Source organism: Tribolium madens, unplaced genomic scaffold (genome assembly GCF_015345945.1).
Source record: "Tribolium madens isolate multiple individuals breed KSU strain unplaced genomic scaffold, Tmad_KSU_1.1 Scaffold_96;HRSCAF=242;Tcas5.2_LG5, whole genome shotgun sequence".
In the NCBI taxonomy this organism is placed as follows: Eukaryota; Metazoa; Arthropoda; class Insecta; order Coleoptera; family Tenebrionidae; genus Tribolium; species Tribolium madens.
The window spans coordinates 7,060,045-7,086,436 of record NW_025401068.1 but is presented as its reverse complement, the minus strand read 5'-3'; the positions used below and the strand labels follow the sequence as shown (position 1 = coordinate 7,086,436).

Here is a 26,392-nt window from a genome sequence, read left to right as displayed (position 1 = left end):
CACAATAAATAATGTTCATCGAACCTAATACCTAAATTATGACTCAACATTAAACTTCCATTTCTTGCTATTCAAATCACGATTGAGGTGAAACTTGGGCACTTGGGCCCGGAACGTCACGGAAAATATGGATTTCCGGGTAATTCATAAATTATCGACGAATATTTGAAATTTCCTTTTTTAATTTTTGTTCGAAGATTTATAGACAAAAAGATACAAAAAGCTGGCCTTTGTTACGTACAATGGGACGAGAATTTCAAATCCTGTTAGATTTATTCAGCTACGACCAATAGTTCCGGAATAATAGCTTAATGTTCGATCTGGGAGGAACAAACGAGCCGAATTCATAAGGGGTTTTTTAAGAAAAGATAAGGATGTAGGTCAGGAAGTTGCTTTTAAATTAAATTCATCTTTCAAAAATAGTGGAAAACATTTTGACTTGCAACAGTTTTACACAGAAAAAAAATTGAGAATGTGTTGTGTTTTTGTTGATTATAGCCGGCGGAATGTAATAGAAAAATATCCGTTATTATCCCCGAAGTTTCTTTCACAAAATAGATAAAATAAATTTCTCCGTAGGTGAAACGAAAACTTGAAACTCTGATCGATCGAGACTAATGGCTTCAGCTTAATTTTCGAAAGTTTGAAAAAGAAATGGCATAGCAACTCCACTCGGCAAAAATATGTCTTCAAAAATTAATTAAAATTGTCACTACGCTAAGTTTAATTAATTTTATGTAAAAAATAATTGTTAGAAGTTTATATTGCAAATAGGGTTCATTTGCCTTCTTGTCCCTAAAACCTTTCTCTGCATACAATATTTAATGATCAAATATCTTGTTTGGCTACAGCTAGCTTTAATCCAAGCAAATCTCAATAATAATACAGCCATAACTGTTTTTTCGAATACTAAACAGCTTCCATCGAGGAGCATTATTTGATTATTTAATGATCTCCATCTGTATACTTACATTTACTGTTTGACCGCTTTACACTCGTCGAAATAAACGAAGGAGTGCCAACAATAAAATGCCCAACTTCATAAAACAAACACTAAAGTTGTTACAAATAAACTAAATATTTGATGACCTCTGTTGTATCCAAAAATGTTTATTGATTAAAAGTCACTAATTTGGTCAAATTTCGTATTCCTTTCACTTCATTAAAAAAACATATTTTTTGGACATGACACTGGGCAATCTTTCATAAATAATAGTTTGACAAGTTAAACGATGAACGAGGAACCGCAATCGTTGTAATGACCCTATTTCGTGACAGATAAAGACATAAAAATAAACACATGTCTGCTTCAAAAACTCATTAAAAATTTATATAAAATTAAACTCGACTTGCAATTTTTACCAACTAATTGTTATGTAGGTGGTGAATGAAAATTTTGAAAGTGAAATTACGAAACTGCTTTCAATTTCAGTTAATTAAACTGTCCTTGTCTCAATTGTCTCTTCAATTAATCTCAAATTGTTTTATTGAATCAATAAATTTTTTATAGTTCGTCAGGTATTTCCTCGATGACCCAAATGCGTTATCTTGAGCAAACACAACAATCTCTCAATGACACAAACGTCTGTTTATTCAGATTTTCAGAAAAAAGGACGAAATCGCAGCGCAGGTGTGTAATCCGAGCCTCGAGTTAAATATTATAATTTGGAAAATATGGTGCCGCAACTAATATTTGAGAGTATCCCGAGAAATTTACATTTTAATTTTCTTGAAGACCGGTTAAAATATCCCGACCTTTTATTTCGCGCTGATCTTTCGCAAGATTTCATATAAATAATCAATAATAATCGATTTTTTCTCATCGAGGAATTTTTAATTCGAGTCCAGTCATCGAGTGGGATAGTTACGACTCGACAAGGTCATAACACCGCATCTGATGACTTTACTAATGTCCCCACGTCATAAAACAAAATCCGTTTTGGATTTTATTCTGATTGGTAAAACCTCCGGCACGACTCTAAGAGGCTTGTAAGATACATTCATTTAATTGTGAGGTACTGCCTACTAATTTATTGCTGTGATGTGAATGGTGGTTCTTAAAAAGAATTTTTGCTATTCATTGTACCGCTTTGTTATTCCGGAGAGTTAACAGAATTGTAAATAAATATTGATGCGATGAGTTAAATAAGTGTATTCCTTCCATCACAAACACTCACAAACTCCGGATTTTTTACCTAAGAGAAACATATCAAGGAATGTTTGCTTAGCAAGAGCAACGAAAACAATCAGTAATTCATCCCACCGGTGCGGCATCAAACTGATCTCAACTTTTGATAGTGTTGGCTTGTAATGCGGTCACTTAAAGATTTTTCTCCGGTCGGTTATGATGAAACTTTTCGGTATTCATATTGTGATTTTATCAATAGTTTATTCAGCGTAATCATTTTTAAATGGTACTATAAATCACACACAGTCACGGTCATCATCATCTCAAAAACAAACCGGAAATTAGAATTTCTCAAAATTCAATTTTCTCCAGAATGCAATTGTGACGAACAAGGCTCGAAAATCCAAGCATGCGACCCGATAACCGGCCAATGCCACTGCAAACCCAACTACATCGGCCCAAAATGCGATAAATGCAAAGTAAGCCCCACTGAACCTTAAATCCGCAAAAATAACGTTTTTTTAAGCCCGGTTACTGGAAAACGAAATCCGGGTGTTCCCCTTGTAACTGCAACTACAACGGTTCAACGAGTCTTAACTGCAACCCTCAAACCGGATTATGCCCCTGCAAACCCGGAGTCGAAGGACGCAATTGCGACACGTGCAAGGATAAACACTACGGAAACGTTGCAACCGGTTGTAAACTTTGCGATCCTTGCGACAAACCAGGGCACATCTGCCATCCGGAAACCGGAAAATGTGTTTGCCCGCCACTGACAACAGGAAAAAAATGCGACCATTGCGTCCCAAATGCTTATAATCTTGAACCCGGAAAAGTTGGATGCAAGGTAAGGCCGGACTTGTAGGGAACATTAACCACCGTAATTGATTTCCAGCCCTGTGATTGCTCGAAAAGCGGAAGTTTGTCCCAGCAGTGTGATGAATCCGGGAGGTGTAGTTGCAAGACAGGGTTTGAGGGGGAGAAATGCAACCGATGTTTGTTTGATTACTACGATTATCCTAAATGTCGCAAATGTGGCTGCGATATTGGGGGAACAAGGCCCGAGGAGTGTATCAACGGACTTTGCAAATGTTCGCAGGATGGATGCAAATGCAGGGTGATTAAAAATATTGTTGTGGTTTGGTTATTGTTTGTTTAGGCCAATGTTGAAGGGAGATACTGCAACAAATGTAAAGTCGGCACTTTTGGGATTTTCCCAAACCATTTTGAGGGCTGCTTGGAGTGTTTCTGTTCGAGCAGGTCGGCGGAATGTTCGGCTTCGAGGAGTGTTTGGGAGCCGGTTCGGAGTACAAATATTCAGAAACTTCCAGCTCGCGAATGTGTAAGTCCTTGTTTATCGAATGATTTTTGTTGCAATTAAATATTTAGGTTAACAAAATTTCCTGTTGGCAACTTCCGGACAAGTTCCATGGTGATTTAATTCGATCTTATGGAGGATATTTAAGATTATCCACAAATGAGTCCGGACATTTCAAAGTGTATTTAACCGGAAACGGTGTAACTTTAGAGAGTGTCAGTAATCCTTCCGGTTATATAAACATTTTGGAAACTTCTTGGAAACTCAAATTTAACACAGACCCACCGAAACTGCCCTACGAATGTCACAGTTTTCTAACAAGACCGTGTCTTATGGTTGTTTTGCAAAACGTTTCCGGGATCCAACTCGAACACAAACCTCCAGTTGGACACTTGATGTAAGATGTTTCCGAAATGTTTCCACATATTTTCTAACTCAAATTCCAGATTCCACGATGTTGTCATTGATAAGGAAGCAAATATTTCGGATAAAACGCACGAACAGTGCGTTTGTCCCGACAAATACACTTCATCTTCTTGTCAAGACCCAAATACTGGCTATTACCGATATTACCCAGAAGACACAGAACCTGGATATAATTACATCGACCGAATCATCGGTATAGCCAAACCTTGCCAATGCAACAACCGGTCAAACATTTGTGACAAAAACACCGGCCATTGTCTTGTAACAATTCCTAAATTCGAAAAACTTTTTCTCGAAATTTTTTTTTTCAGAATTGTACAGACTCGACCACTGGACCTCACTGCGAATTTTGCGCCGAAGGCCACTATATGGACACTTCCGGAAAATGCCTCCCGTGTTTATGCCCTTCGGAAAGTCAAAATTTTGCCAAAAATTGTACACCAAACGGACCTAATAATTTTATATGCATTTGCAAAAGAGGCTACTCGGGCCATAGATGCAACACTTGTGAAAATAACTACTGGGGGAACCCCCAAACCGGGGGTACTTGCCAACCTTGCAACTGTAACCCTTATGGCAGCGAAAGTTTAAAATGTGATAAAACAACAGGGAAGTGTAAGTGTAAACCGGGTTTTATGGGTGATAAGTGTTCAAAATGTTCGAGTTTGAGACACGTAATCCAAGATGGCATCTGTATTTGTGAGTATTTATAACTTTTTAACATTTTGGTGCTAAAAAGGGAATTTTAGCGTGCGATGAGTGTACCCAAATTTTGTTTCATACAATTGACGAGCTTTCGAATAGTCTTAACGACACTTTGGATAGTCTTAAGGATGGTATAGGACCGCCATGGACTCGCCTTAAGGAGATTAGTGACCGTCATAAGACTTATTCGTATCAATTTGACAATTTGGAAACGGCCAGAAAGATTATAAATGATGCCAATATTCCAGAAATGGAGAAACGGGTTGAAAAAATTATTCGAAACTTGCCGAAACGTAATGAAATCTTGTCGGAACAGACCAAAATAATTAATGACATGTCACAAGAGTCTAAAAAATTATCAAAGACAGTGCAAGAGCTTGACGATAGGGTCAACACTTTGATTGAAAATATCAACGGGTTTGGCAAATCGCAAGTCGATGTAAATGAGGCACTACGTGAGGCAAAAGAGATTCTAGATGAAATAACAGACATAGCAAACGAAGCACCTATTTTCCAATACGAAGAAATTTTCAAAAAGTGTCAGAAACTGTTCGATAATGTTAACCAAATTTATGGCAATGATATAAATACTGCCGAAGTTGAAAAAAAATTGAACGATCTAAGGCACCGATTAACTAAACTTAAAAAGTTGTTAGACCACACAGAGCGAACAAATCGACATGCGAAAAACAAGAATGATCAAAATAGAAAACGAATCCGGGCCTTGAAAGACACCGTAGATCGAATTAATGATCACAACTTTATCATTAATAAAGACATTGAAAATGTGTTGAAGAAAATTAACGCCACTAACGACTTATTAATTGACATGGAAGCCATTTATCAAATTTTGTCAAAAACAGATATAGAAAACGCGACGAAAGATTTGGAAAATGACGATATTGACCAACTCTACGATACCTTATCTTCGGTGAGAGACCACGTGAAACAGTTACAAGACAAAGTTAAGTTCTACAAGACCGTTTTTAATTTCACTTCCGAGGAATGGACTAAAATCAACGCGAGTGCCTCATATGATAACATTGTCAAAGGGATTGAAGAGGCAAGACGAGAGGCGAATGAGGCTCGGGACATTACATTAAAAGTTTTGAAAAAATTATATCCTTCAAACGACGATTCCCTCAATGATAAATCTAATCTAGCCAAAGCTTTTTCCGATCGAATTCAGAAACGAATTTTAAATTTGAAAAATCTGTCTGACGAGTTTTCCAAAACTTCCGAACAGTTGGAGGATTTAAAACGAGATATTCTCTTCAATGGTAAAAACAACAACGAATTAAACTCATTTTTGCGCGATATACAGAAAGACATAAGAAATCAGTCCGACATTATTTCAAAACTGAAGAAAAGTAAAAACGATGCTCGGAATGTCTCATCGATGATTGCGTCGATCGAGCAAAGGGTTAGGGATACGAATATTTCGCTCCAGTATGAGTTGACTAAAAGTTACTACAATTATTTGAATCTTACTTCAGCTAAAGGTAAAAAGAGTTAGTTCTATTGTTAGGTACAAAAAGTATAATTTTTTTTTAGATATTGCAAAACTTATGGAGCGGATTAAAAAAACTAGAAAAGAATTGCAAAATATCAACATTTCGTTGAATAACACTGCTATTGACCAAACTAGAAACATAAATACGAATAAATTTAACATTACTGATAATAATCTGAAAATGGTTAAAAACCAAATCGAACAATTGACGAAGAAAATTCGGGATGCCAACGAGAGAGTTGAATCGGTAATTTATTTGATGGTAGTAAAATTTATGTGTGTATATTTTGTATTCTAGGTCGATTACGGGGTTAATATAACTAAATGTGAAAGACTCTACAAAGTCCAAAATGATATTTTCCGTTCCTTGAAAATTCGATTCAAGTGCAAAACTTGCAATCTGTTCGAAATTTCTAATTCTAGAAATCAAAGAATTTGGTTACGTTATGAGGACGAGATGGTGTTGGTATCATGGAATAATCAAAATGCGAATATTTCGAGTTCTAATTTGGTTTCAATTCAAAGGTAGTAATCTTTTGTTTCTTATTTTTTCTAAAAATTGGTAAACAGGACCGGCACTAACATCCTCCGAATTGAATCAGAAAAAGACAGAGCAACATTGAATAACATTGATCCCTTCTATATTGAAGACTCTTATCCTTTAAAAATCGGAAATTTTGAACAAAACAACTCGACCGACGCTGCCATCCACAAAATTATTTTGAACGGCCAAACCATCGGTCTTTGGAAATTCAATCAATCTAAAGGCCAATGTCTTGGATTCGTTCAAAATACCAGTAATGACGGCCTTGAAGACGTCTTCTTTGCCGGTAACGGCTACCGCCACCTCCAAAAAGACTCGTTGAGAGAATTATTCCCCAAGCGACTCAATTTCAAATTCTACTTTTCGACTTTTGACGAAAACAGTCTCCTTTTTGTGGCCCAAGATACGACAAACATTTCGTCATTTATTGCTCTCAATCTTGTCGACGGAAAAGTCGAGCTTAAAGTACGACATGTGGATGGGACAAGTGTGAGACTTACATCCAAGGAAAAGTACAATAATGCCAAAGACACAACTGTGGAGGTTACGATGTTATATGACGAGGAAAAACAAACTTACTCTTTAAAAATATTATCATCGAAAGAGGAACCACAAGAGCAATCTAGAGTGTTGGCAAGAGCTAACGTTTATAAAATTAAAAAATCGGAAGCTTTCATTGGAGGAGTTTCGAGTAGTTCTAAGGACAAAATTCCGATTGATATTGATACGACTTCGTTCTTAGGGAATTTGAAAGTGAGCAGTGAGAAGTTGGTAGTCATCAGCCAGAATTCCTTCTCTTATAATATTGAACCTAGACTTCAAAATGTAAAAATGAGGAGTTTTGTTTCGTTTAATTGATTTTTTAATTTTAGTTGGAACTGAACAAGACTTGGTTTTCTGGTAACGGATTTGTGAATCTTCGAATTCCTTCTAGTTTTACAAATTTTGCGTTCCATTTTCGACCAATCCACGTTGAAAATCTTTTCATTATGAATATTGGCGACGAAATCGATATTTACCTCGACAAAGCTCATCTTATTTTTAAAACACTAAACAGCGAAATACCTTTCCAGACACCTATTTGTGTCAATAGCAGCTACTTCGTCAACATCAACTCGACCAGTGTCAGCGTGAACGGCAATGAAATGAGTTGGAACCAGCCGGTGGAAATTGCCAAAATTCGAAACATCTTCTTAGGGGCTTACAAGAATAACAATCGGCAAAATTTCAGTGGAAGCATTAGAGATATTTTTGTTGATGACCGGTAAGTGACCAAATCACAGTTGCAAACTCGGCTATGCCTTATCTTCCAGTCCAGTCACTTTCAACATCAGCACAATCAAATCTTTCGCTAAGGCTCAAATTGGTCGAGACTACCCTTCAACCCTTCAATCGAAAAGCGAATGTATGAATTTTATGCAAAATACCGAACGTTACTTTCGCACGCCTGACTATAAAACCGAGCCGCAAGCCTTCAAATTCGGCGATAAATTGAACAGTTATGTCTTCATCAAAAACACATTTGGTGGAAAAAAATTCGTGATGGAGTTTCAATTCCGGACGTTTTACCCCAATGGGCTGCTCTTTCTGGCACATGTAAGTGAAAAAAGGAGGGTTACATTAAGTACTCAAGTTTGATTGGATTGGAACGTCCAATCTAAATTGATTAGTTTTAATACTAAAATTGTTAAAATTGTTTTTTCAGTCAATGAATAAAAATCTAACGTTTTACACCGTGTTGGAAGTCCATGGGGGCGACATAAGACTGTGGGTTCAGGGCCACAAGCCTAAAAAAACTAATATGACCAATCGACTAAATGATGGTTCCTGGCACCACGTCCTCGTCGAACAAATCCTCGGCAAAAAAAGGTGGAGGATAGTAGTGAAAGTTGATAAGAAATGGAAGGTGAAAGATAGGACGCAACGCAATAATTTTAATGGCGATTTCTACTTTGGAGGCGTCTCAGATAATTACGACGTTCATAAAAAATTAGTACTTGTTTTAACTATCATTTGTTTTTTTTCTAAATTTTGAGTTTCAGAGGAACGAATTGTTGCCTTTTAGAGGCTGTATCCGGTCATTGAAAATCAACAAAAATTTGCAAGTGGTTAAAAATAATAATAATGTTTTCTACAATAATATAGGACAGTGTTTCCAAAATGTAGAAGAAGGGGCCTATTTCGGAGGCGACGCTTATGCGATTTATAGTGCGTCCAAAAAATTGTAACTCTTGTATAAATTTAATGTCTTTGTTGTAGAATACGACTTCAAAGTGAATAAATATCTAGAGTTGGGGTTTGAGTTTAAGACTGGAGAGCCCAACGGTATTTTCCTGAGTGTCTCAAATCCGCGCAACAGTCCCGCCCTATCGGTTGAGTTGCAAAATGGCGCTGTAGTCATGACGATTGATATGGGAAATGGGATTATTTCTAAAGTCACAAATAGCCCCCATTCGGACTTGACTCTTGCCAATAATGAATGGCATAATTTGACAGCTTTGTATTCTAGTTTTGAATTAACTGTTAATGTTGATGGAGTTAGGAAAAGTTGGGTTCAATCTGATGTTAATTCGATGGTTGATGAAATCGAAGCGCCATTGTATATCGGGGGTTTACCAAGTAGTATTATTTCTGTGTATTTTTCTACAGACCATTTTATTGTTTTGTTTCAGTTAACGCCCCCAGTGGTACTTTGAAAATTAAAGAAAATTTCAAAGGGTGCATACGTAAATTCAAAATCGAGGATACTTTAATGGACTGGACAGATATGAAAGAACTGAATAATGTACAAATCAATTCGTGCCTTGTTTAGTTGATAATTTTTATAAAAAAATCGACGTATTTTTTATACTATCGAGTATTTTATTACAGAGTATTATTTATTACTACGTATTGTAAAAACTGCCTGAATTGTAAATACCTAATTTGTATTTTGTACATAATTTTATTTAATTATTTTATTTTCTTGCATGCCATATTATCTTTAGCGTTAGAGAAGCATTATGTATGTAAGAGTACCTATTTGTAAATAAATTGTGTTGAAGAAAAGAAATATTTTAATTTCAAAAATTCCCGCTTAAAATACTAAAAAATTTTAATTAGTTTGTTGGACGACTGTATTTTTCGAAACATGATGGAATCGCATAATCAGAAATATTGAAGTTGTGTCTAAAGTCCCTATATTCTAGGGACTTTAATAGTGTCAAAGTGGTAGATAAAGTGCTATCAATAAATTTTTATTTTTACAAAAAGTATACAATTAAAACATAATAATAATTTATTAGGAAGGATTTGAATTAATTAATTTCATTGTTACTTTCTACAATTAGTATCAAACCAGTGAGTAATCCCCTTTCAAAAACCAAATTACAACAAAGTAAAACAAATTTTTTTAGGTTAGGATCTTGTTTAATAAACAAAAATATGTCAGAGCAGGGACAGTTTAGTAACAACAGCACTAATTCTGAAGAAGGGGACGTTTCAGGGGCCCCTATGAATAAAAATCAGACTCCCAATCAAACACAAAATGCAGCCTCAACTAATAAGCAACCTGCCTCAAGACAGACTAATTTGCAAAGGATACAACAGAAAAAACAGGCCGTTTTGGCTTTTCCATATAATAAAAAGTTGTTAAAGCTTGCCATTTATTCCAAATGCCAGGTAAGTGGCAAACAAACAATCTGTTCAATGTAAAATTATTTAACATTTGCATCGTATGAAAAAAAATCAGTGAAAATACGCTTTATGATATTTTTGAAATGACTCTTTTCTTACAATACTTTTTCTTGAAGATTGGAAAAGTACTTTAATTTTCAAATGTCGGATATGTTTAAAGTAACACTAATTTAGATTTTTGATACGAGAGAATTTACAATTAAGTTTACAGTTTCAATGTTCAACCATACTTTACTCATAATGAGATTTGTAAAATTTTTATTTTTAAATATATTTAAAAATAGAAACAGGAAATGCGTTTTTATTTCTTAGAGTGAAAACTGCATTTGTACCGGTTGGAAAAAGACTGACCCCAACATGCAAGAACCCACATTCACCGATCCCTGTCGTTGCGAGCATCCTTTAGGTACAAGTCATTTCAAGCCTTATCAAAAAAAATAATATGCCTCGTTCTAGAAATGCACATTTCTCATTTACGTAACAAAACTGAAGAGGAATTAAACCGTCTCCTTCGTATGGTGGTCGACATCGACAACATGGGCACTGCCATGAGTCGAGAAGAAAACACTGAAACGAAAAAAGTTTACACTTACTTATTCCATTTATTGCGTAAATGTATCCTAACCCTTGATACACCCGTTGTCGAAAGCTCTCTTGGCCAGCCCCCATTCGAAAAACCTTGCATCCACAAGGCAATAACAAACTTACTAGTTTACAAATTCTCACATTTGGCCCAACAAGAGTGGAAGACAATGTATGAAGTGGCCCGAATTCTCCTCCACTGTTTGAACACTTGGGAGTTCCCGAGTCCAAGCAGCCAGAAGCACATCGTAAGCCCGGAAGAAGCCACAGTTTACAAAATGGAACACATGCGATGGCTTGTGTTTTGCAACGTACCGACATTTTGCGACTCTTTAAAACATTACGACACTACTATGGTGTTTGGCAGGACTCTTCTTCGGGCTGTTTTTAATTACATGAGAAAGCAAATAATGGACCAGTTTAACCGAGAGAGAGACAAAATGCCCCAAGAACGTCGAGTTATGTTACTCACACATTTTCCTCCCTTTTTGAAAACTTTAAACGAAGAAATTTACGCGCAGGATTCCCCGATTTGGGACCCTGAGTTCAAACAAGGACCCCCACAACACTTCCAGAATTTATTTGAATCGGGGAAAAACAAAAGTAGGGAATTGAAAACCAATCAAATTTGCCTTCATTATTTTTTTTCAGCGAATGCCAAGCGAGGACCGACTGAATTACAGGAAAGAGATGCGAAATCGGGCAAAAGTGGGGAAACACCGAGTCGGGAGACTAAACGAAGGAGGGCACAGGATGATCAGTTTGAGGACATTCCCACGGAGACTGTCGCACAAATCATTGCAACGATTGATGATCCTAATTATATGACCGGGCCTGATGTTAGTGTTACATAAATATTTTTTTCTATGAATTCTATTATTTTATGTTCTTAGCTGATTTTTTCTGAGAATGCACCTGCCACAGACGAGGCTCCCAAACTTTTAGAAAAACGAAAAGTAATCGAAATGCATGTTATTGGTAATAGTTTAACTGAAACCGTTTCGAAACAGACAATGTTGTGGTTTATTGGTCTACAAAATGTGTTTTCGCTTCAGTTACCCCGAATGCCGATCGAATATATCACCCAATTATTATTTGATCCGTAAAAATTCAAAATTTTTAATCAAAACGAATTTTGAAGTGATTAATTTCAGGAAACATCGGACTATTGCACTGATAAAAGAAAATCGTCCAATCGGTGGTATTTGTTTCAGACCTTTTGAAACTCAAGGTTTCACCGAAATTGTTTTTTGTGCTGTTACTTTCAGCGAGCAAATTAAAGGCTACGGCACTCACCTAATGAACCATCTTAAAGACTACCACATTCGCAAAGGCATTCTCCACTTTTTGACCTTCGCAGACGAGAACGCGATTGGTTATTTCGAACGTCAAGGCTTTTCCAAAGACATCAAACTCAACCGGTCCATTTATCAAGGCTATATTAAAGACTACGAGGGTGCCACTCTCATGCATTGTGAATTGAACCCCAAAATCATCTACACTGAATTCACTTCAGTCGTGAGGAGGCAAAAGAAGTTCGTAAAACAGTTGATTTATCAACAGCAGAGGAACGTGTCAAAGGTCCACCCCGGGTTGACTTTCTTCAAAGAAGGAGTGAAAAACATTCCAATTGAGTCCATTCCGGGGCTGCAGGAGACGGGGTGGAAGCCAGCCGCAAGGGCCACTCGGGGGGCCCAACAGCTGGAAGAGTCGCAGGATATTGATGTGTTGGCTGATATGCTAAAAACTGTGCTCCAGGCGGTGAAGAGTCACGAAGACTCGTGGCCGTTTAGACTTCCGGTTGATAAAAATGACGTTCCGGATTATTATGACCACATCAAGTATCCTATGGGTAAGTTTAAAGTGCGATTGTGTTTTGTTTGATGTGGGGGTTGCAGATTTGAAAACAATGGCCGATCGGCTGAAATCAAGGTATTACGTGTCGAGGCGATTGTTTATCGCTGATATGATGCGAATTTTCCGAAATTGTAAAATTTATAATTCTCCAGAGACGGAGTATTATCAGTGTGCTGTGAACTTGCAGCAGTACTTCCAGACGAAGATGAAGGAAGTTGGTTTATGGGACAAATAAGAGATTAAGAGAAAACCAATATATTTAGTGTTTTATACATTACATAATAAAACGAGTATGAATAATAAAAATGACTAGTAAAATTGATACTGGATTTTAATCAAATGTATTAAATAAACTATATTTAAAAAATCCGCAAAGAATATTAACGAAGTGGTGGCAGAAATGTCGTTGATATTCTTCGCTAACAACAGCTGCACCCAAGTCTAGCGCCATCATTACGCAAATAAATAACATTAGTAAGAAAAAGTCGGTAATACCTTGTAACCGAGATTCGATTAGTTGTCTAAGATCCATCTAAATTACACAATTTATTAATACAACAATACAAAATACTCTTCAAGATCACTCTTACTGTTCGTCTAATAAACATAATAACAAACTCAACTGGATAAATAACGGGTTTGTGCAAACAGGAATATACTTAAACTATAATTCCGAGTCGTGCGACTAGAAAACGATAACAAATTACTTATGCTAAATACTGCACTCGTCGCTATCAGTTGATAACTCCTCTGGTTCATCACCGTCTAATACTAATTCAAGATTCGGCGAAAGAACATCTTCGTCTCCACCTTCATCGAATGAGCTGCAAATCAAAATTGTTATTTCGTGACAAAAACATATCCATTGTATGCGTTATGCAATAAATGATTATGATGTAGAAGAGTTTTTAATCCCGTATTAAGTGAGATAAGCGACCGCTGAAAAATCATGCCGAGAGTTAGTTAATCATGCGCCATCGGAAAAATTTTAAGCGGTTGGTATTAGTTGGGCCCTTGAGAATAAAACTGGTCTTACCCTGTCAAAGCCACAATCGTACTCCCTAAATACAAGCATAATATCAATAAAAGAACTAACACAAATCACCAGTACCCGTAAAGAATACAAAAACGAGGGATACTCACAGACTGTCTTGTTGGTCATTGCCGCCTTCCTCAGCCACCAGCAGTTCGTATTCTTCGGCGGCGTAGCGATCCCAGTCGGACATCTGCGAAAAAAAATTTCGATTTTTTTGAAACATCAAAATTCACATTTACTGACCTCTTGCCCGTCAATATCATGGTCTCTCTGCGAAGCGAAAGGATCCCTCTGCTCGTGATCCAAATACTTTTCAAGGTTGAAGAACGTATCAAAGAAAATAGGCGTCATTTTACACTTCTTTAAGTCACTTAAGGCAATTTTCCCTGGAATTTTCGGTTTCACCATGTCTAACATTTGACACAAACAGTCCTACAATCATGATGTGAGCAAAAAAAATTGTTTTTTTTTTTCAAAAGTACTTGAAAGGGTAAAGTTTCAATTCCTATAGCTTCCATTCTCTGCATTTGCTCCTCATAAAAATACTCCAATTCGTACATGGATAAATACCCATCACCATCGATGTCCATACACCGGAACCAATACTCTATAGCGGTGGGGTGCTGTTTATCTTCTTCACTCAACAAGAACCAAACGAACTCCGTGTATGACATTTTTTCATCGTGTTGTGACCTCTTCTGGCCGCGGGTCACACAGCCACTGAAGATGCGGTCGATGATTCGTGACGAAAGAGCTAAAATTAAAATATCACCAAAATTTTTGGTTTTGGGTGATATTTTACCGTGATCGTTGTGTCTGGTCAAGTCTTGCTTATCAATAAACAAATCGTGATCACGATCGAGTTCCCAAAACTTGCAATAAATCACATAGAAATGTTCATAACTAAAGTACTGAGTAATCTGATTGATATCTTCCTCTTCCTCCAAAAACTGGATAACATTAAGTAAATTCGATCGTCTCAATTCCGGAATTGAGATCCTCCCGGACCAAGACCTATTAACGCAGTAATAAATCCGGGCAATAACAGTATGCACATAACGCGAATGGAACTCCGTCGCTTCCTTCAAGAAAGTCAACCCCGGATGTGTTTCGACCACATCTTGAACCAAGGGAATAAAATCCTCCGGTGCGAGCCAATTCCGGCGCCCCCGTGTCAGAATATAGACGAATCTCGAGGCCGCATCGTGGGAATTATTCGTCATGCTGTTAAAAAAAGATTCACAAACGGATTTTGTGTTTTCGATTATTACCTCGTCCAGAAAGTCATGAACTGTTCTTGGGTGCACGACCCTTTATCAGCACAAGCGGCGAGATATAAGGGAGTTTTCCAATAAAGCGGTAACTGACAGGTTGTAGCAATGGTGGAGAAGTCTTCTCTGGAAGCGCGGCCGTCGATGGAGGTGAAAGTTGAGGTGATTTTGGATTTGATGGTGTCGAGATGGCCAGGGGGGGCTGGTTTGCCGGTGGGGAAGTGGAAGCGGGGGATGTTCACGTTGCGGTGGGTTCGGATGTGCCGCTGGAGGGTGGTGTGCTGAAGAGTAGGTTGTTTTGGAACAGTCTGAGAAATAAAACGGCAGAATGAAGATAATTCTTCTAGGTAATGAGTAAAAGCCGCTATGTTTTATGAACATTTAAAATGGTATCTGTTGGTATATCATAATGAATAATAATTGTTTTGTACAATCTTCCACTTTCGTAAGCAAATGTTAATTGAATATTTTTCCACTTTTTAAGTGTGTATTTATTTAAATAAAAGATAAAAAAGTTAGAGTTTTGTTGATAAAATTTCTGTTTTTTGGGTAAATAAAAAATAACACTTTTTATATAAGAAAGTTTTAGTTATAATTTATTATCGAAGAATGAATAACTTGTTATTCAGTCACTTGTCGCAAAGCAATTATCAAAAACTTTATTTATTTTGTACTCAATGTTAAAGAGTGCTTTTATCAACTAATTTCAGTAGATAAAGTAGTTTTATCGTCTAGTGAAATAAAGTAAATTTTATCTACTGTTTATATTTTATCAACTAATTTCAGTATTGCAGTCATCGTCTTGTATAATAAATAACTATTTTTTAATGCAAATTCTACGATTTCCAAAATTTATTATATTCACGATTTGTTTGTTTTTTATTCTTCTACTTTTGTGAGATTGACAACTACATAAAAGAAAACAAAGGTTTTTTTTACTGAGATTGAAAAAAAAAAGGTTTTTTTTTACTGCGATTGAAAAAAAAATGTTTGAATTACGTTTCTTTGTATTCATTAAGTTGTGTAAAAAATAAAAAAAACTAATTTCGTAAAAAATAAAAGGATTAATAGTTACACCAATAAAAATTTTGTAATGCGGCTCTGCCCACCATCCGTAAAACTCAAGGTTAAGCATCATTGCAATGAATTAATTTGCAAGTTAATTATTATAATAACGTGTCTCAAATGATATTTTAATTCGATTCCTGTTTCATAATTTTACGCAATTTTTTAGACACACTATCCGAAAATCATTTTACAACGGAATTTGTAAATAATTGTATAAATATTTACTAAATGTAAATACATGAGCCAGATGCTGGTAGTATCTACCTCTTCAAACTTTTATAACTAGAGTATTGCGAAAATTTTCCTTCGGGCCTTAAGTATTTTATAAATACCACTTTGGCAAATTGCATATTATTATATTCCAATTATAGCATTAGCAACAATTACGTGATGCCAACATGACTCACGTTGATGTAAGAAAATCATTTATTTACCTTAATTAATAACTAAATCGCAGATTTTTTGCTTACCTGCGGCTTGGCTAATTGCGTCACCGGCGCCCTCGCCCTTTTATCCAACAACAAATCACTGGGACACCTCTCGAAAATCAGCACCCTTTCGGCGACCGACCCCCGTGTCAAAAACGGTCGAATCGGATTGGTATTCGTTTGCCTCAAATGCTGTCTCTGTACCACCGTCAATTCCGGATGAGGCACCTGTTGTTCAACCCTTCTCGTGTTCCGCAAGCCCCATTTAGTGGTGACTTCTTTTTCCGGTTCTTTGGGTTTTGTAACAGAAGGGTTTTGGGAGAGCTCACTGTCCAAAATCCCATTTTTGAGCGCGTTGATGAGCCGTTTTTCCTCGAGGGCTACTTGGTCGATGGTTGTGGGTCTATTTGGGAATTGTGGAGTTTGGGGGTCGGGGCGCACTTCCGAGGCCGTTTTCTTCACCGTGTCGGTGGTGATGACGCGGTTCTTCAAAGGCCAGGTCTGGAGGCCGTGAGGGCTGACGTCTTCGGGAAGCGTCATCTCGATCGTTTCGGCGAAACGGGGTTTCGGGGAGATTTGGGGCTTTTGGCTGATTACGGGCTTTGGGGTCTGGATCTGAAGAAAATAAAAGATTTTTACACATTGATTCAAGTCACAAAAATTAGCACCAACAATAATTCTTGTCAGTAATTAATGCTTCATAGTGCCTCAAATCTCGTTGCTAGTGAAATAAGTGTTATTAATAAGTACTTCAAAATATTTCAATTTTTGTTTTCTAAAAATACAGGATGTTTCAGAACTTGCGCCCCAGAGAAAAATGCTAAGTAAGAAATAGCTAAAAGACAACAAAAATTTTAGATATATTTATTGATTTTTAAGACCATGTTCATAATAATTATTTAAAAGTTGGTCACAAAACTGCTAAAATGGGACGAAAATTCCAAAACTAGCACTTCCGGAAGGATCCGGAATAAAAAATCAGTAGCTAAAGCTGCAATTTGGTAAAATTACTTCAACTTTCGATTTGTGCAAACACGCAAAGTGGTAATTTCCATACACGTCAATGAGAATCAATCTCATCACTGTAATGTTTTAACGAAGATTAAATTGCTTTCAACCCGCCGTCGATAATTATTTTAATGAAGGCGGATCCTGATCGAAGTAATCTTTTTTATAGTGAAATTTGACCATCAATCTTCGCGAAATTATAAACACGGGCAATTAAAATTTATTTTTAGTTTTATCGGCAATTCCAAATGAAGTTACCCACCGCGACCTTTAACACCAATTCGCATCAAATTAAATCCAGATTCCATTTGACCTTCCGATTTGTTTACCTCATTAGCCAGCGCTTTCGCGCCTTCTGGGCCAAAAATGTTCGATTTGAGCGGACTTTTTTGCACACTTGAGTCATTCTTTGTATTTTTCTCAAACTTTTGAAGGGCGTATTGGATACTCGACGGCATCGCCTTATTTCTCGCCGCCAACCTCGCCTTGTCTTCCACGACGAAGTTTTTGACCAGTTTTTCCAGCCGGTTGTTGTCCATGGTGGGCGCCTGGGCTAGCAGATCGATCGAGGGCTTCGCCGGTGGCTGAGGCTTCAGCATTGATCTGCAGGTGAGAAAAATCAACGACCATAAGAACGAGGTTGATGCCTTTGCGAGTGCTGAAATTTCCGCATTCCGACCGAAGCGAAATAACTTACCCTAGCTTCGTGGTGTCCCCTACAGCATGGCAGGTGATTAAATCGGCTGGTGCTAGACCTCTCGACTTCCAATTTTGATAAATGGCCTCGGCTTGTTCCGAAATCTGTTTTGCTATCGCTGCTATATCGTCGTCGGGGTCTCGGCGGCGGGCTGTGGTCGCCATTTTGCAAAATTTTCACGATAATTGGTTATTTTAAAAGAATGGAAAAGGGCCAAGGGCTGGCCATCCTCAGCAAGGATTTCTGACACCCAAATCGGAATTATAACCTGAAACAATTATTATTGTTATCTATAATCAGCGAAATGTAATATTTATAATAATGTTCAGAGTATCTTTATCTTAATTGCTGTAATTAGCATGATAAGGCGATTGTTTAAAACACTCTTTTACTGTTACCACAAATAAATTTAACGCTACAGTAAGTAGCATTAATTCTAACAGACTTTACGCAAAAAATAAAATAAAATTTCTGATCAAAGCGGCCTCTAACTTTGGAATGAAGTTAACAATTAAAAAAAAATATATAGACAGAAGAAATAAAAATTGACTAGTCTCAAATCTCTTATTTAGTTACTAAGACATGAACTTTTACAGGATGCTTCAGCTTATACAGTGCGGTCAAAAAGTCTTTCTATCAAGTAGGCGTCCTAGTTGAGGACGTATGTTGCATGGCAGTTCGTATGTTATCTAGATGTCAAAAAATTATTTTATAAAAATTAAAACATTGAGCTAATTAAATTGAATTATTCTATGAAACGTCTCAAAACAAACTAAAATAAGATCTTGTTGGTGTTTATTCATAAAAATCGTTCACCACGGTTTCCTGTCATAATTTACATAAAAAATATTTTGACATTTCTCATTTGTCATTGTGACATTTTATTTTCCTCAGACATACGTTTTAAATTTCTACGCTTGCTTGATAGACAGACTTTTTGATCACACTGTACAACATTAACGTTTACGCTTGTATTTCATTTCAAAAAATGATATTTTTAGAATAATGTTACACAATGAGACTTTACGATTTTAAATTAATTTTCATTTGAAATTCATTTTTAAAAATCAACTTACACCTACTAAACACCGGATAAAATCTTAGTTTTATAGTTTATGTTTATACTTTTCACGAAAGGAAGCCATCCAAATTCATGTTTGTTTTGAATGCAGATTGAAACTTATTGACCCAAATAACTGTAATAATTTGTAATTTTAATTTCCTGTTTCTTCCGTTTAGGTACTTCCCCCCAGTTTTAATTTTCGTGTTCATCAGTGAAAAACCTGTCGAGAATAACTACCAGATGTCGACAATTTAATTAAGAAACTTTTGTCCGGTTAATTGTTCTCTGGAAAAAGCAACTCATTTTGTCGTACATAATTGGTTTATGAAATTTTCGCGAAAGTCTCTGTACTTTGCTGAATTTTCGTGTATATTTTAACAAAATTGTTTATACAAAAGCGATTTTGTTCGCTAGTGATGAGTTGCGGGTTTTCCGACCGACTTCGGGCCGCTCTATTTCTGAAACGGCGCGGAATGCTGCCAAAGAAATCCTCTCTCCCCGCACTAACATCAAACCGGGTTTATTACACATGAAGAAACAAAACATTATTCAAAATTCATAGGAAAAAAGCTTCAATTAAGCCATAAACGAGCTTTTAGTAATCTCGAGAGTGTCATCAAAGTTTTATCAGCCTTCATGTCTCTTCAGTTTATCGCTTGTTGCTTCAATAAAAGAGGAAAACTGATGATTGATTGAAGATGTTTGTGTGTTTAGGAAAGAATGTCTTTGCTTAATCGATTTCGATAAAAAGAGAAATAGCTGTGCAAGCCCGAGTGAAAGGTCAATACGCCTATTTAGCCTAAGGTCAATTTCACACTCGGGAGACTGATAAATGATTTGAATACGCACCTATTTGTTGTCTTGCAGAATTTGAAATATAAGTCGTGACCCATTTTGCTGAAAATAAAAAGAGGAAATTAATCGTGGAACGTTGGATTCGCTTAGAAACAATCAAAGGTTCGTGACTTATCAATGTTTCAAAAATTTGGAACAAACAAACAAATGCAAATATAAAAATGTATTATTTTAAGCCAAGGAGAGACTTGGAAAGTTTATTTATATTATACAATTTAGACATTTATACAGGGTGCGCCAGAACTCGCTCCCCAGAGAAAAATGCCATATAAGGTAAGATACTAGGAACATGGAAAAAATGTTAAAAAAATTTTATCTATAAAAATTTCGAAGTTATAAGGGTTTAAAGTTTGCACTTTGACTCTATTTACTTCTGTTGGAAAAATAATTTTCCAAGTTTTTTTGCTATAGGCTATTAAAAGAGGAAACAAGGAAGCTGTATCCTAAATTGTAACTCTGTTCAATGTTATTTGTTGCTTTTATTGGCAAAATTTTTGTCCTTTTACTAAATAATTGTAAAAAAAATATATACAAGATTATCAGTATCCTTAAATAGATATAAAAAAATGTCAAATGTCAAAATTTTTTGACAGATAGAATTTTTTAAACATTTTTTTCATGTTCCTGGTATCTTACCTTACTTGAAAATTTTCTCTGGGGCGCGAGTTCTGGCGCACCCTGTATACATAATTCCAAATTCTTTTCAATATTATCGGCCATTTTATTAACATCATGTTGCATCAGTTATAAATATTTTATAAACGATACTTAATATAATTAAGGATGTTGAGAAATTTGCAAATATGAAACCTTGCCATTGTTTCTTAGATACTTCCTACCAACAAAAAATTGATCCCTGAAATTGTACAACTGTAAAAGTAATGAAGAAAAATGTGTTAATATTTCAAAAACATATTAGAAATGCTAACTAAATGGTTAATTATTATTGTTACAATAATGAAAATTTAATGGATATAGTAGTATATGAAGTAGTATAATTAACTGAAATAATTGCATATTGAGTTTTAATTAATTTTTGTCAATGGATAACTTTATGCAATCCTATAACATCAATAAATTAAAATAATCTCTTGACACATTCCTATACATAAAAACTATGGCCAGTTTTGCCTCAAATGCATTAAATCGACCAAAATTTTTATTTTTTCTTTCCAACAACCGGTATTACTTTTATCTGTTTGTTGTGAAAGTATTTAATGAAACTATTTTTGAAACACCTCAAGCTACACCTCGATCAACACTAAACGGTGAGATTTCTAAAACGTATTTTTTTCTCAAATAATAATTAATTTATAGTTGGTCCATAATATACATAGGTGTATAATTACAGCGAATTTATGGTTAGTGAAAGTATAGACAAAAATGGTACCAAGCAATAAATATCAACACTAATTAATAGAACAATTAAAAAAATAACAGTCAACACATTTTTTCCTAAACGATTTCGTTATTGTACTTTTATGACAAGAGCCATAATTTCTGTTTTCTTGAAACGTGGACTAATTTTCTGTTCTTCGTTACGCAGAGGTCGCAAAACTGTCCATGTAGGTATAGATTTTTTAACAAAAAATATAAGTCACCGATTCATTAAAAATACATATTACTTATTTTGAAAGAAAAATATAGTTTGCATGTGCCCTCTGCATTCGAATTTACATTTTTACCTTGCGATATAACTTACTATCGCCGTGCCCCACCTTCCCCCCACTTTTAATTGTTCACTTGCATCAAAACAACTTGCACTATCTTTTTTTTTCACAGATGATTGCCCAACTTGATTTCTGATTCGTTTTCATTCACTCATTCACTCCAAACATCAATATTGGAGCAAGCATCCACAAAAAAAACGAACAACCTTCACCCAATAATATTTATTCTTTCATGAACGGCCAAAAATTACTTTTCAATGACGGAGGTTTTACAATCGTAGCCACGAAAATGTACCTAGACTCAACATTTTGTTTTTGTGACATATGAGAACACCTTCGAACATTTACATATTATTACCCATAAGGGGGACGCCCACGTTAACACTTGACCTGGTAATTTAACCCCCACCATGGTACAATGTGGAGGACTTGATATGAAATGGCAAGTTAATGAAGTTGAATGAAATTCTTTAAAAGGCAAGCGAGCGAAGACTATTTTGGGAAAATTGTATCGATGCTTTGGTATGAGCGAAAAATTGAAAATTACGATTTTATTAAAACGTTATGTAATTTAATTAGCTAATGATAAACCTGGCCCATAAAATTATACCGTGCGATCAAAAAATAAATAAATTAGAGTAGGCGGTGATAAAAGTCCTTCAGATGGCAATCCTGATTTTTGACATCAAATGTCAGCGGAAACTTTGACAAGTTTGCGTTTTATTCCTTGTGAGTGAAATAATGTTCACTTCATAGCAGAATTTTTTTATTGCTGTACAAGAGGAAAACGGTGGATGGTCATTTTCATTTTCAGTTTGTGTGGAAAATTTCCAGCACAGATTCTCAGCCAATGTGTTGCCAACTGTAGAATTTAATCGACGCCTACTCTAATTTATTTTTTATTTGATCGCACGGTATTATAAGCCATTTTGGTGGCCCAAATTAACAAATAATATTGTTGGAGTAAAAACTTTACTAAACTATTGAACAGGTACATCCAGAAAGGGTAGAAATTTATTATAAAATACTTGTTTCCAATTTTTGTTAAAATTATAAGAGGATTAACATTTTTTTATACGTCTGTATTCGATAACTTCCTCCAATATGTTTTATTCATTCATTATTTCACTAAAAACTATTAGGTACCTCCAAAAGAATTATTTTAATTTCTTTAAATTGAAGATACCTACGGACTACGGATAAGCATAAAAGGTAATACGTAATTTGTAAAAAAAAATAGTTCATTATTCTACTTAAACACGGAAAATTGAATACAGTTCCAATATTGACACAAAATATAGGTTCTTTCTATCAAGAGCACAAATATTTATTCATCAAATACAGGGTGCGCCAGAACTCGCGTCCCAGAGAAAATTTTCAAGTAAAGTAAGATACCAGGAACATGAAAAAAATGTTTAAAAAATTCTATCTGTCAAAAAATTTTGACATTTGTTTTTTGACATTTGACATTTTTTTATATATAATGATACTGATGATCTTGTATATGTTTTTTTACAATTATTTAGTAAAAGGACAAAAATTTTGCCAATAAAAGCCACAAATAACATTGAACAGAGTTACAATTTAGGATACAGCTTCCTTGTTTCCTCTTTTAATAGCCTATAGGAAAAAACTTGGAAAATTATTTTTCCAACAGAAATAAATAGAGTCAAAATGCAAACTTTAAACTTCGAAATTTTTATAGATAATTTTTTTAAACATTTTTTTCCATGTTCTTGGTATCTTACCTTATATGGCATTTTTCTCTGGTGCGCGATTTCTGGCGCACGCTGTATAGGATTAGTTCAAAAAATACATATAACAATGAAATAGATAACTCTAAGATTTATCTAGTTTGGAAATTTGTATTTGTTATCAAATATTATAATAACAATTTCACAATTTCACAGTCCATAGACACCAGAGTGAAAAAACGCAGTAACGTTGCTTTTAATTGTAACAATTTTACCAAATCAATCTGACTGCAGATATTTAAATTTAGTGTACTACTTAATTAATTGAATTCATAAATGTCTTCATTAATTTTGAACTAAAGAAAATTTTTGTTAGGAGTTAAAAAGGTAAAATTATTAAAATTGTAACTAATGCGATGAATAACATATCTGTTAAAAGTGACCTGCGACTTGGAAATTAAGTTGGCGATATTGTATAATTTAGAGCCAGAATGTATGAAAATTGACGAGACTCAAATCTTTTGTCTCGACATTAGTCAATGTTGCCGACGATGATTTATTTTACAAGAATATATCTCTAATTGGATTATTTATCTATTGATAAAATGCCAGTAAATTTGTACTCGAGATATTTTTCTAATTTCGCTGTCGATTTTGCTAAACCGATGAAAATTTATTATTTATTTTTTTCGCTACTAGCTTTAAAAGACATTATTACAAATCATTTTTGATGCTTGAGAAATTGATTTTGTCCACCTTAGCCAATAATGAATTTTTCTGTACTACCAGTGTATAAAAAACAATTGACAATGGTTAATATAGACGACTATTTAAGAACAATACAATGATAACATTAAAGCCTTGTGATTTATTTTAAATAATTTTTAAAATTACAATGAGATAAAAATAAAGTTGTAAATAAAGTCCTCATGAGTTCAATATTTATACAAGGAAATATGTAAAAACATATGATGCCATTAGTCTATTTCAACTCTAGATGTTGTATGGGTCATATTGTTAATTTCATTCAAAAAATTGTTTCAGCTTTTACAGGCTTAGGTATAGGGTATGATATCATAGATATCAATCTCAATTTGCCTCAACGAGCAGATTTCACTTGAATAACACCGCTTCCAGGTCCGATCAATTTTCACCTAAGCAAATAATAATTGATGTCATATATCTAAATAAAGCAACATTTCACAAATTCGCTAATAAATGTTACCTCACTGTCGCATTCACATAAATTTAGCAGTTAGTATAAGTGAGAAATAACTCAAGAACGTTTTGAAAACCGGTGACATTTATTGAAAAATATCACCAACATCATAATAACTAATTGAATTTCTCAAAATATCGCCAAACATTGTCAACGATAACCGAGTCTGTAATTACTAAAACTGCCGGCATCGAGGAATATCTGTTAAAATACTCATTCCTTCGGGGTTCAACGTCCTGCGAAGTAAATTCGTGCAGTGGTTGTTGCAACTTGGCGAGCGGACAAGTAATTTCCACAACATTAGTATACCCACATCAATAGTTGTTTTTCAAAGAGAAATCGACGAAATGTTCCCATCGAATTAAAATTTCACCGAAACATCGCGAAAAAGAATGCAACCACTGTGTAAAAATAAATAAGAATGCAGATGGACCGAAAAATCTTCGTCCGTTGCTCTTTAAGCCATAAATTTTTTGGCAACTTATTATGGTATCGGGACGAAAATAAAATTAACGATGGAAACAACAAGGTAACGAGCAGGAAATCGTGTATCTATTCAGTCGTGTTGTCACCTAGATTTTGGCCCAGTTAATTAATTTACGAAAAATTAATTACAATTGAAAGTAACCTATGATCCTACACTTGAAGTAGTATAATTACGGTAACTCGTCCTTGCTAGGACAAAGTTTTTTTCTCACGATTAAAATCGCATTCTTGGCGTTTTATTACCGGAAGGAATGTGGCCAATTACTTGCGAAAAATCCAGTTTCACTCTCAAATTAAATATTGAATTTTCGGTGATGTAAATAAGAAATAACTGCGTAATCCTTACAAAAACCTACAACCTGCATAGCCGTTCCCAAAAAGGAAGCGGAGCCCCTCCTACTTTACAACGAAGTAGGCTACATGAGCAAAACATCTGATTGTAAAAATTTTGTAAAAATCGAATATCACGACTTTTCTCAAAACAAATCGCACGTGCCTTGTTTCCGGCTTGTGGGCACGAAATGCCTCATCCGGTCCATGTCGGATCATACAATATGAAAAAAAAAACACACGAAAATGTAATTAAGATGAAAATAGTAAGACCACGACAATTTATTTATAGATGTAAGCTAAAGATATGCACGAATGAGATTTCAGTCTCGTCTTGCCGACTTCTTCCGGTGGTTAATAATGGGGTTGAAAAGTCTCACCTTTGCGGATAATAATCCCAAAAAGACACTTTCACTCAAAGACACTTCAACCACTTTATAGGAACTCGGGGTTTAAAAAGGAACGATTTTTCCAAACGGCTTAACATTAAATTATGTTGGGGTGATACGAGTTTTTGGACGGAGTTGACACTGATAGATTTTTTTTCGCGTGATTGTTGATACGAATTTGCGAGGATTGGCGTGATACTACATTTATCAACATCACATCACTGGATGCGTGACATCACTGCTGTATAAGGTACCTACTGAAATACAGACAATAACAATAATAGCACAAATCCATAAGAGTTCACATATCTTAGAGACATCTAGTGAGCTTAGTTTTGGATTTAAGATGAGTTTTAACGGTGGGAGTCATCTAGTGGCGAAGGGGAGAAATCGATGAATTAGCTTAGTGGGGAGCTGTACTATTCACATT

The 26,392-nt window shown here is 35.3% G+C and overlaps 3 protein-coding genes across 6 annotated transcripts in view; 2 read left to right on the top strand and 1 right to left on the bottom strand.

The window, feature by feature from the left end:
- LOC123012584 (laminin subunit alpha-1) overlaps positions 1–9,682 on the top strand; it is a 29,341-nt gene extending 19,659 nt beyond the window's left edge. For both annotated transcript variants that reach the window (XM_044410603.1, XM_044410604.1), the window contains 17 exons: positions 2,501–2,607; positions 2,655–2,975; positions 3,024–3,245; positions 3,288–3,470; positions 3,518–3,843; positions 3,893–4,133; positions 4,184–4,571; positions 4,622–6,079; positions 6,132–6,337; positions 6,389–6,615; positions 6,661–7,459; positions 7,507–7,898; positions 7,948–8,230; positions 8,340–8,627; positions 8,677–8,842; positions 8,894–9,253; positions 9,307–9,682. In XM_044410603.1, coding sequence (XP_044266538.1) covers positions 2,501–2,607; positions 2,655–2,975; positions 3,024–3,245; positions 3,288–3,470; positions 3,518–3,843; positions 3,893–4,133; positions 4,184–4,571; positions 4,622–6,079; positions 6,132–6,337; positions 6,389–6,615; positions 6,661–7,459; positions 7,507–7,898; positions 7,948–8,230; positions 8,340–8,627; positions 8,677–8,842; positions 8,894–9,253; positions 9,307–9,446 — 6,107 coding nt within the window. In that variant the 3' untranslated portion in view covers positions 9,447–9,682. The remainder of the gene's footprint in view (positions 1–2,500; positions 2,608–2,654; positions 2,976–3,023; positions 3,246–3,287; positions 3,471–3,517; positions 3,844–3,892; positions 4,134–4,183; positions 4,572–4,621; positions 6,080–6,131; positions 6,338–6,388; positions 6,616–6,660; positions 7,460–7,506; positions 7,899–7,947; positions 8,231–8,339; positions 8,628–8,676; positions 8,843–8,893; positions 9,254–9,306) is intronic.
- Positions 9,683–9,837: 155 nt separating this feature from the next.
- Positions 9,838–13,070, top strand: LOC123012847 (histone acetyltransferase KAT2A). 2 transcript variants are annotated; one of them, XM_044411024.1, is made up of 8 exons: positions 9,838–9,973; positions 10,030–10,294; positions 10,622–10,715; positions 10,766–11,494; positions 11,543–11,730; positions 11,785–11,993; positions 12,046–12,743; positions 12,790–13,070. In XM_044411024.1, exons 2-8 carry the CDS (start codon positions 10,058–10,060, stop codon positions 12,981–12,983), a joined length of 2,349 nt encoding a protein of 782 aa, XP_044266959.1. In that variant the 5' UTR covers positions 9,838–9,973; positions 10,030–10,057; the 3' UTR covers positions 12,984–13,070. The 2 variants fall into 2 exon arrangements, with proteins under 2 accessions (XP_044266959.1, XP_044266958.1); XM_044411023.1 differs by having other exon boundaries at positions 10,766–11,730.
- Positions 12,988–26,224, bottom strand: LOC123012846 (serine/threonine-protein phosphatase 2A regulatory subunit B'' subunit beta-like). Of its 2 annotated transcripts, XM_044411022.1 has the most exons (12): positions 25,954–26,224; positions 20,169–20,216; positions 18,257–18,524; positions 17,889–18,162; positions 16,594–17,166; positions 15,056–15,363; positions 14,587–15,008; positions 14,267–14,538; positions 14,028–14,216; positions 13,892–13,974; positions 13,785–13,809; positions 12,988–13,572 (listed from the first exon to the last, which is right to left on the bottom strand). In XM_044411022.1, exons 3-12 carry the CDS (start codon positions 18,418–18,420, stop codon positions 13,561–13,563), a joined length of 2,322 nt encoding a protein of 773 aa, XP_044266957.1. In that variant the 5' UTR covers positions 18,421–18,524; positions 20,169–20,216; positions 25,954–26,224; the 3' UTR covers positions 12,988–13,560. The 2 variants fall into 2 exon arrangements, with proteins under 2 accessions (XP_044266957.1, XP_044266956.1); XM_044411021.1 differs by lacking the exon at positions 13,785–13,809.
- Between the last annotated feature and the right edge of the window lie 168 nt (positions 26,225–26,392).